Consider the following 10,746-nt stretch of genomic DNA (forward strand, 5'->3'; position numbering starts at 1 on the left):
GTAGATAAAAATATAGCATAATGGCATAGTATAATGTTATATGTTAATATTACACTGTACATAATATAGCATAATATATTATGATATATTGATGTATATTAGAATCATAAGCGATTGTCGAATCACTTAATGCTATTCCTAATCAAAAACGGAGTCAAAAAGTTCTCTATTATTTTGCAACTTTCGTAATAGTTAATGGTTGAGAAACTGGATATACTCTTGTTCGGCAATTTTGAAAAATTAATATTTTGTCAACATCGCGAAAATTGCAAAATTATAGAAGACTTTTCGACTCAATTTTTAATAAGGAATAGCGCTATATATAATTAATGCCCGTTATTTAAGAAACATCCTGTACATAAAGTACGACTTTTAAAAAAAGAGGACACTTTATAATTACATATTACTTTTTTATACTCGCGTTATTAATCTAAAATTTTTCTAAAAATAGACTCATTAGATTGTCATTTTGGAAATTAATTATCATTTCTTAAAATCTGTTCTTTATCGATAAAATTTCTGAACTGCTACACATGTTACAATAAGATGAAGGAAGACAAACTATTTTTTTTTATTTACTTATTGCATCAATGTGCCCTGTTCAAAGAATTCTTCGATAAAAAAATAAGTCAATTTTATCTTTGTTAGTAATATAATATCAGTTCTAATTCCTTTATTTTTTTATTATTAAATTGTGTAATTAAAATAATTTTATCGTATTATATCAAAATATTAGATCTAACGCCGAAAACAATTTTTCTCTGTTTAAAAGGAATATTGAAAATAGATAATATTTTATATATTATTTATTCTATAGCCTTATTAGTTTAAACATTATTTTTAAGATATTTTTCTCCAAATGTGGAATGGTATGTGTGTGTGTGTGTGCGTGTGCGTGCGTGTGCGTGTGCGCGCGCGCGCGTGTGTGTGTGTGTGTGTGTGTGTGTGTACACGTATATATTTATTTTTATTTTATTTGGAAGCTCTATAAAGCTAATAGGACCAAATCAGTAAAATCAAATCAGACTTATCGGAATTTTTAGTAAATTTTGTATTAAATTATATCATTATCGATAATTTTATATCATGTGTTGTTTCGAAAAAAAATCGTGGCGATGCTAGCTTTAATATTAAGCTGGCAGGACCAATTCAAAATAAAAGAAAAATATCAGAATAATAGTACAAATTCAATACGATTGAATTTGTACTATTTTGTATTGTCAAAAATAATTCTATGTTATATGTCATTTCCAAGGAAACAGTTGCGCTGCTAATTTAATATTTAAGCTGGCTGGATAAAGAAAACACAAAAGCAAAATTAATATAATTGAATTTGTACTAATTTGTACTATTGAAAATAAGTTAATATTTTACATGTTTTCTTTTTAAATGATGATGAATCTTTATTAGTATATATAATACTTATATAATCTATGAGGCATTCTACGTTAAATCGGGCACCTTTGAAACATCGTCATTTTATTTTATTTTTAAATTTGCTAACATATGTATTCTACAGATAAAAATATGAGACACGTGTTTCGCGAAAAAAATCACATTTTTTAAAAATAAAATAAAATGACGATGTTTCAAAGGTGTTCGATTTGATATGGAATAGATTATAAATATTATATATACTAATAAAGTCATTTAAGGAAAAAACATTTAAAGTATTAACTTACTTTTAATGGTATATACAAATTCAGTTGTATTAAGTTTTGCCTTTGTGTTGTTTTTTTTATGATCTTGCTAAATTAAATATTAAACTATCAGCGTCACTGTTTTTTTAGAAATGATACATAATATAGAATTGTTTTTGGCAGTACAAATTCAATCGTATTGATTTCTGATATTATTTTTCTTTTCTTTTTTTTATTTTGAATTGGTCCTGCCAGCTCAATATTAAGGCAGCAGCATCATGATTTCGTTCGAAATGGCATATGATACAAAATTATCATTAGTGGTACAATTTAGTACAAAATTTACTAAAAATTTCGATAGGTCCGATTTGATTCTGCTGATTTGGTGCTGTTAGCTTTATAGAGCTCATTTGGATACAATTTATAATAAGTAATCAATTTCATTTAAAATAAACGTTGATATTTGGTATTTGACGATATTTTTTAAATCTGGTTTATTTTAATTAAACACACGAATGATTGCATTTATGTATGCAAGTAGAAAAAGCCTAATTGAAATCTCATTTTTAAAACATAATATCTGAAATGCTAACTTTAAACCTAAAAAAAAATTGAATATATCTGTTTTCTTTTGCTGATATCATAAAATATTTAATGACACTATTTAAAAGCATTTATGATAAATAAATATACATTATGATATAATGATATACGTTAGTTGCAAATGCAACTTTTACGGAGCAAAATTGTATTTGCGCATATTACAATTGATTAATTGAATTAAAAAACTTCAGTATGTAGCAGCTCAACAAGTACCATTTATTCTTATAATTTATTGCTGTGCACAATATAGCGGTGTTACATACATATATATTAATATGTACAAATGTATGTAATAATATATGTAATATATGTACATATTTAATACGTACATATGTATGTTACATGACATATATTATATGCTTTTTTATTATTTTAATTTTAAAAAATCATTCCAAACATACAACAAAATTTAAAACATTGATATAAATAACTTTGATCAAATTTTTAGAGGCTTTTTATAATCACAATGTATAGATTTTATGTATTTATATAAAATTTATATATCAAAAAAAGATTAACATTTACTTACTCATTCAAAATTGATATACAAATGAAAAAACATAAAAAGGAGGACGTAAAAAATTATTAAAGTAACATTGAGTTGCAATGACCGAGAATAATAAGAAATTATGTAATTTGATTTCAGGATTCCCCGTTGCTCTTTTTCATAGGTATACACTGTATGGCAAAGATCCCATTCGTCAGCACTTATTTTTCATAGCATGCGGTCTCTTAATTGGTTACTGGAATTACGGTAATTTATTCGAACAGTATCTCAATTCGATTGACATGCAAATGACACACCAGCGTTTACCTATTCATAAAGACGATCATAATAATAATAATGATTTTGCAGATTATAACATACTTCATTCATTAACGGCGGTATGCGGAACGTATCTCATTCTGATAGTTCTCGACAGCACCGGGCTATCCGTCATAGCAACATTTCTTTTCAACATGATGTACCTACTTTACGGTAAAGCAACACAATATCAAATTTATTTATAGTCGAAAAATCAGTCGCATTTACATATTTATACCCTGCGGCACTATTTAGTATTTTTATTTAGTATTTTCGAGCTATCTGGCGCGATCGTGGACTTGGAATAATGCATTTCCAGCAATGAATCTTTTTTGATTTCTAATTTAAATTCACATTTCTCGTCTTCTCGGAAACTAAAACGGTGTAAGAAGTACAATACATATCTTAAAAATAAACAATTATAATGATAATGAAAAACAATTTTTTTGTATTGTAACATCTTAAGCCAGCGACATACATTCAAGTAAACTTATCAAGTATACTTGTGCAAGTTTATCCGAATGTGTGTTTTGTATTTGCGATAAATTGTACAATTTTGTTATCTACACGTTCCAATAGACTTGATTATCATGCTTGTGCACGTATACTTGATAAGTTTACTTTAACATATGCAGCCGGGTTTATCTGTCATTATGTATTTGACATTTTAATCATTCGAATAGTTGGGGGCGATACGAAATAATTAATTTTTTAATTTTTTTTTGGTCATACAATAATATATTTTTTGTATAATTTATTATATAATGTATCGAAATATTATTTTTTAGTTTTACAATCGTTTGCTTGCATTCGTAGACAACCTTCATCGTTTTCTCGTTCTTTTTCGTCGAGCTGCAAAACATTTAAACGAAATTATTTTTCAATACAGGCTATTATACCACCAGTACCCAAGGTTACGATATAAAATGGACAATGCCACAGTGCGTGCTAACCCTTAGATTAATAGGGCTTGCATTTAATTTATGGGACGGTCAGAAATATGATGTACGAAATGCTATTTTTTTCATAATTCTATTATCTCATTTATTTCTTGGCGTAATGATCACTGACTGTATTGTAGAAGAAGCTCTCCGATAATCAAAAGCAGATTATCTTGAAGAAACGTCCATCGCTGTTGGAAATTGCAGCATACGTGTATTTTCCAGGCGCCTTTCTGATCGGACCGCAATTCAGTATGCAACGATACTTGGACTATGTCAATGGTCAGCTTACAGAACGTGTATGTTAATAAATTGGAAAAATACTAATCTAATAGCTTTTAAATGTTTATTGACGAATTCGGGGATTTAGTTCTCCAGTTTCAGAAAATATGTCCAGTTAATATAAATAGCACGCTTTATATTTTTAGGATCCTCAAACTGGTGCTATCAAGCTGCCCAATTGTGTGTCGGCGGGATTCTTACGAGCTTTTATCGGATTCATATATGTCGTGATATTTCAAATCGGTACACTTTACGTTTCTGATCAGTATCTCTTTGAATCGTCATTCCAGAAGTTAAATTTAATAAAGAAATATTTGGTAATCGGCCTGTGGGGCCGCATTAATCTTTACAAATACATCAGCGTTTGGCTAATCACAGAAGGAGTATGTATAATTGAAATATAATTTTTTTAATTTATCTGTATTTATAATATGTACTTTTGTATATATCGATTGTTGATATCAGGTTTGCATCGTCTTTGGTCTTACATATAATGGAAAAGACTCTGAAGGTCATGTTAAGTGGGACGGTTGCGCGAATGTTAAATTGCGGACATTCGAAACTACCATGCAATTCAATGACTACATTCTCTCTTTCAACATAAATACCAATCACTGGTGTGCGGAATATATTTACAAGAGGCTGAAGTTTCTAGGTTCAAAAATATATAGTCAAATAATGACGCTGCTTTTCCTTGCTCTCTGGCACGGTTTTCACTCCGGATACTATCACTGTTTCTTTATGGAGTTTGTTGTATTATACTTCGAGCGAGACGTAAGTATCATTCCTCATACAGAATTTTGCAAGATTTTTCAAAATTAGATTGCTTCTTGTTTAATCCTTATTTTCCATGTGATTTATTTTTCCTAGATTGGACCGGTATTAAAAAACAGCGAGATAGTACAAACGATGCTGAAAATACGATGGGAAGCACGCGTTCTCGCTTGGATCTTTCTGAAACTTTACACTTTTGTTTTCATGGGTTATAGCCTCATATCGTTCGTACTTCTCTCGTATCCGCGATATAACCACGTTTACTCTAGTATGTATTATTGCGGACATGTGTTCTTCCTCTCTTATCCGCTGCTCGCGCCTTACATTAAACGGTTGCTTGGTCAAAGACATGAACATCAGCGATTGCACCAAGAATAAGATAATTCCATTCTTTTTTTTTCCTCGATATATTAAGATATTGCTCTTGTACTTGTTTTTCCTTCCGTCGTTCGGACCGATACTTGACAAGACATACAGCTATAGTATAATGGATGCTGATGTCAATTACAATACATTCACTTACAGTCACTAGTCTTCAAAAGAAATGTGATAGTGCATATCCAACGGAAGATAAGGGAAAAAAATAAAGCATATTATTATTACTATCGTGTTTCGTAACGGTTATGAATTCTTTAAAACATGATGTTGAATTTCCATCGCTTAAATATATCCTCGATGATCGAGTTTCGCAAGTAAAAAATTCCTTTGAAGAATCTGTGACTGAAACGAAATAGCGATAGTAATGGAATATTACTATTAAGAACATTATTAATTTGTAAATCGTTGCACCGTTTAAAAAAAATCCGCTGGTCGGTAATTTCGTGTGCCTGTATTGCAAGTTTCTACGATCAAACTTTACGACACGAAAATTCAAGAAATATAATTCTACAATATAATTCAACAATATAATTCTAGATACTTCAGTATTTTCCTATAATAATATGTTCTTGCGTCTTCAATCATATTTTTGTATATCTAGCGTATTCAATTGAACAAAGTTTTATTTATATGTATATTCCATCGATAATAAAATCTGTTAAAATGCATTATGCCTTTTAGTGATAAGGATTGTTATAATAACAATAAATAGTAGCGACTGCGTTAACTAGTCAAGTATCATATTATCTTAAAAAGACACGAAAAAGAAAGCAACTGTGCATTTAGGCAATAAGAACGTCTATTCAACAAAAATAAATTCAGAGAAATTGTATTACAGAGGATATTTAGAGAACAATATCGTGATTTTGTAAGCGCAAAAACAGCTAAAACAATATAGTCAAATATGCGTAACAATATATCGTGCACGATTTCAATTGAAATATATATTTTATCATAGTGCTACGTTTTGCCGATCTAATTAACTGCGTTTTACTATACCTCTCTAGATGTAAATACGATGATAACAGAACGTAATTCTAGTCGAATGTGTATCTTCTACCGTATGTATGCACGCTGCATTAGTATCAGTATAAAATAACGAGAAGTAATTTTCAATCTTATATATTCGCAATTATTTTTGTAGATAAAAGTCTAACAACGATCTACCTATTTATTCGTATTGTAGTAGGAATACGCAGCTCTTATTACGCACACAGCCTTCGAACACACAGCTCATTGAAATTAAGAGAAACTAGTAGATATCAGTTCGATATACAAAATGTCCAGACTCTGAAATTCTTTACGATCATTTGACATCCTATCATATTCAATGATCAAGTTAGATTGACAAGAAATTATTTGTAGTATTTTGCCTAACGACTTTAACTTGTCTCAAGTACGATTCCAATCTCTGGAATCTTTGATATAGTCGCGATATAGATTTACAAAAATTTACTTGTATAGGACTATACAATTGTAGCTCAATCAGAAGTTATATTGCATTTGCCGATAGCATTTATTATAGAATTGAAACTATAGGATGAAATAAGACGATCCGATATGATTGTTTTGATGCGACACTCTTGTACCTAGTTCATAAGCCGCAGAAGTGTGAATTTTAATTTGGGAATTTATCTATAATTAATTGTATATTAATTAATTATATTATAATTATATTATAATTGTTTGGCAATTATAATTTGGAATTATAATTATTAAATTGAGAGAAAATTAAAATTCACACGCTGATTGTACGTTTCATATTTAATGTAAAACGTAAGTATTTTTACGAATACCTTATCTTGGAGTTTCATGTTCCAAATGTTTTCATTTTATTATCATTATAATAATTATAAATTTAGTTAAAAAAATAATATGTGCTGGAAAAGGATACATATTTGAGTATAGATTCAGGATTCTAAAACATTGTTTAAAGATTAATATTTGCAAGTACGCTTGCGGTCTAGATTTCAACAATTTCGATTTTGTATCGCGTCATTAGTAAGACATGAACGAGAAATATGAGAAAGAGAGAGATTGTATGAAGAAACGAGAGGTAAAACTGGCGAAGAGAAAGGCAGTGAAATGATTAATTATGCCAAAAATTGTTTGATATAAAAAATGTATTTAAAATTATTTTCTTAAAAGATACAAAAGAAACATCGACATCTCATATATAAAAATATTAAAAATGATTCTTTTTTTTGTATTTCTACAAAGAACCACGACAAACATACTCGGTCGTTTAAGAACTTGTTATGTATGCGTATGTGTGAGTGTGAATGTATATGTGAATTGTATACGCGAGCGACATCATAGGCTTTGACAACACGAAGTGTCTGCCTTTTAAGCACCTTTAAAACACCATGCGGCCTATCTTACGAGATATAGGCGATATATACATCCCTCCTAAAATTATTAAGATCCATCCGGGCTTGCGCATTCGTGCTCACGTATCGCGAAACGGCTGCGAGAATAATCACCGTTAAAGATTTGTCTCCGTAAAATGCCGGAAGTCTCGAGGGTGGTGAAGGTGTTCTCGTGCGATGAGCCTAATATGGTCCACTGGGGCCCGGGCCTGGTTGTGGTGCTCCATAACTGTCAATGGGTTGCCCTGGTTGTTGCCCCGGTGGTCCATATTCGCCGCCACCTTGCTCCTTCTGTAATGCATAAAAATAAATGCGTAAGAGACAAGACAAGAGAGAAAAAGAGAGATGACACGTGTCGTGCATATATGAATTTTATATATTATGGCTATCACGCAGCCATGATCTTTTCTGTGATGGCAATTAGCAGAGTTCGGTTAGTCTGCGTATTCGCGCATAATTTAAATTTTGCCAATATATCTGTAGTTTACCTAGCAAGCCAAGCAATTTCGGAAAGCGACTTAGGCTAGAAGAGATTTTCAGCGGTTAATCGAAGAATACCCCCTGATCGACAAAAAAAGTAGATCAAGGGTCTCGATCCGATATTTGTAGTTTACTAAGCAGAGCGCAACGTGTATAGTGAAAGATATCTTTTGTAACGAAAAGTTATAGCAACATTAGAGTGTGTACAATATAATTAATCCTTAAAACCTACTACGATTGTTGTATGTAGAAATCTCGACAAGTTCGCTTAGATAAGCGTTATGGGAAACTTGAAGAGAAATTCTCCATAATTATTCAAATCGTCGACACGGCAATCACCTTGGTAGTTTCGTTTTTCTTTTTTATAATGGAGCCGTGGAAAGATGATTCATGTCCGATTAACTGTAAGGTCGTTTGAAATATATGACGTGCAAATATCTCGCATCTAACATCCGGATTCCTTCATATTCAAAGCAAAAACATGCGCCGCTCAACTCCTATCATCGAAAGCAATTTACATGCCGTGAGGCATACTTTCATCTTTCAATGTTCGCCATTTAACCGAAATCGCTCCTCGATAAATTGCTTTGAAAGTAATAACTATCCGTACATGTATACGTTTGAGCAACATTTATGCTCTGAGTAACTGAAGATTACGCAACGCACTATCCGATGATAGAGACGTCGTTATTCTTGCCAAAATTCGAATTCGCTTAAGCAATTTCATTTTTTAAACTGCATGTATTAGACTTATTTTTATCAAAAGATTAATTTTAATCTCTTTCTAATACTCTATCTTTTTCTAATTTATTCTTTCTAATTCTTAAAACTAAAAGAAGACAAAGAGTAAAGCCGTGATCGGATTAAAGATTGAGATTGAATTGCAATTTGATCAATCAAATTCACTGAACTTGATATTGGTTTTCTTTCTTCTGATCAGTTAAATTCTAATCCAATCTCAATCTCAATCTATAGTCTGATCATGGTTTTACTTTTTATCTTCTTCCAGTTTTAAAAATTAGGAAAAGATGGATAGAGACGTAAGTTAAATCAAGAATGTCAGATTAAGAAAGTTAATCTATATTGATATGAAATGATAGAACATGATGAATGGATGGTTACATCGTCGAATAATAAAAAGAAAAGTGAAAAAAGATAAATCGTTACCTGAGTTTTATAGCGGATGAAGTAGACCTCCGGTTTGCTGGGCTGCGTCGGTGCTTGTGTTGGCAACACGATATCGGGCGCTTCTTCGGGTTTCTTCACCAAGACGTAGATCAACGTCTTCTCCTCATCCTGCTGCGGCAGCGGTGGCAGTTGCGGCGCGGTCGGCGTCGGCGGAGTTGGCGCCTTGATGAACACTATTTTGTAGTGCTTCTGGGGCGGCTGTGGTTGCGGCACATGCTTGGGCGCTTTGTATTCCGGCGCTTCTGGTGGCGGCACATGGACGTATACGTGCTTTTGGATCACTCGGGCTTGCTGTGGCGGACCATAAGCCGGAGCTGGCGGCCCGTAGCCGCCACCATCGCCTCCACCACCGCCACCACCTCCAGAGGGTGGAAAGTATGAATTCACTGGTGGCTCCGGCGCTGGTTTCGCGACCGTTAGTGCGATCGACGAGCAGACGATCGCAAAAATCGTGCTCTGTTAAAAGAGAAAATAGGCATGATGATCGTGACTGCAATGTTAACGTGTTCGAAGAGAGTGTAGCGAAAGTTACAACAAAGATTTTGCTATCCTGTGAGATATATATGGCATTACATGCAACGGAAGTTGTAACACTTTTATTCAAAAATTTTACTTGCGTTATGTAGTATTTTGCAGAAAAGAATTGTTTTGATTATTTGAATAATTTAATGTTTTTTTTTAAATCAGAAACACAAAATTAAATTCCACTCAGAACAAAATTTTAGTGCGACTTCAATGCAATTGCTTTCATGCAAATTATACATTTTGTTATTAATAAAAATTATAATATTGATAAGAGGAGTTTTTGCATAGCAGCAAAAGATTGATTACAAGATAAGCGTTATAAACTGAAAAATGTACTAAATTTTAATAAATATTTTTCTAAATAATAACTAATTAAAAATTTACTAAATATAAACATTTATTTGGTACAGAAATCATTAATTTGATTTAATTACAATTTTTTATTGAGTAAATATTTATTTAATATAAATAAATTTAATTAATGCTGTTGAAAATGTTATTAAAGTTTAGTAATTTTTTTCTCAGTATACATATAAATTTTAATCTGATCTAATTTAAAATGCATAATTTTTGTAATGTGCATAGTAATTTTTATTACTATGCACGTTACAAAAATTATGCAATTTGTAAAAATACACTTATAATTGATTGGCAATTTTCAGTAACAAAATTTAAATTTTTTATAAATTGGAATATGATGTCATAAATATTATAACATCATATTCCAACTTACAAAAAAATGTTAAATGGAATATATACAT

General features: G+C 31.2%; 2 protein-coding genes across 2 annotated transcripts in view; one reads left to right on the forward strand and one right to left on the reverse strand.

The window, feature by feature from the left end:
• The window catches only part of LOC108687242 (lysophospholipid acyltransferase 5), an 8,976-nt gene extending 2,936 nt beyond the window's left edge, over window positions 1-6,040 (forward strand). Inside the window, exons 2-8 of the mRNA XM_018192917.1 lie at window positions 2,890-2,997; window positions 3,100-3,222; window positions 3,938-4,053; window positions 4,130-4,288; window positions 4,418-4,654; window positions 4,737-5,045; window positions 5,142-6,040. Coding sequence (XP_018048406.1) covers window positions 2,890-2,997; window positions 3,100-3,222; window positions 3,938-4,053; window positions 4,130-4,288; window positions 4,418-4,654; window positions 4,737-5,045; window positions 5,142-5,423 — 1,334 coding nt within the window. The 3' untranslated portion in view covers window positions 5,424-6,040. The remainder of the gene's footprint in view (window positions 1-2,889; window positions 2,998-3,099; window positions 3,223-3,937; window positions 4,054-4,129; window positions 4,289-4,417; window positions 4,655-4,736; window positions 5,046-5,141) is intronic.
• Window positions 6,041-7,528: 1,488 nt separating this feature from the next.
• Window positions 7,529-10,746, reverse strand: part of LOC108687237 (pollen-specific leucine-rich repeat extensin-like protein 4) — a 6,635-nt gene continuing 3,417 nt past the window's right edge. The window contains exons 2-3 of the mRNA XM_018192904.1: window positions 9,440-9,916; window positions 7,529-8,083 (exon numbers count right to left, since the gene is read on the reverse strand). Of these exons, the coding sequence (XP_018048393.1) occupies window positions 7,976-8,083; window positions 9,440-9,916 (585 nt within the window). The 3' untranslated portion in view covers window positions 7,529-7,975. The remainder of the gene's footprint in view (window positions 8,084-9,439; window positions 9,917-10,746) is intronic.

Source organism: Atta colombica, unplaced genomic scaffold, assembly GCF_001594045.1.
Source record: "Atta colombica isolate Treedump-2 unplaced genomic scaffold, Acol1.0 scaffold102, whole genome shotgun sequence".
In the NCBI taxonomy this organism is placed as follows: domain Eukaryota; kingdom Metazoa; phylum Arthropoda; class Insecta; order Hymenoptera; family Formicidae; genus Atta; species Atta colombica.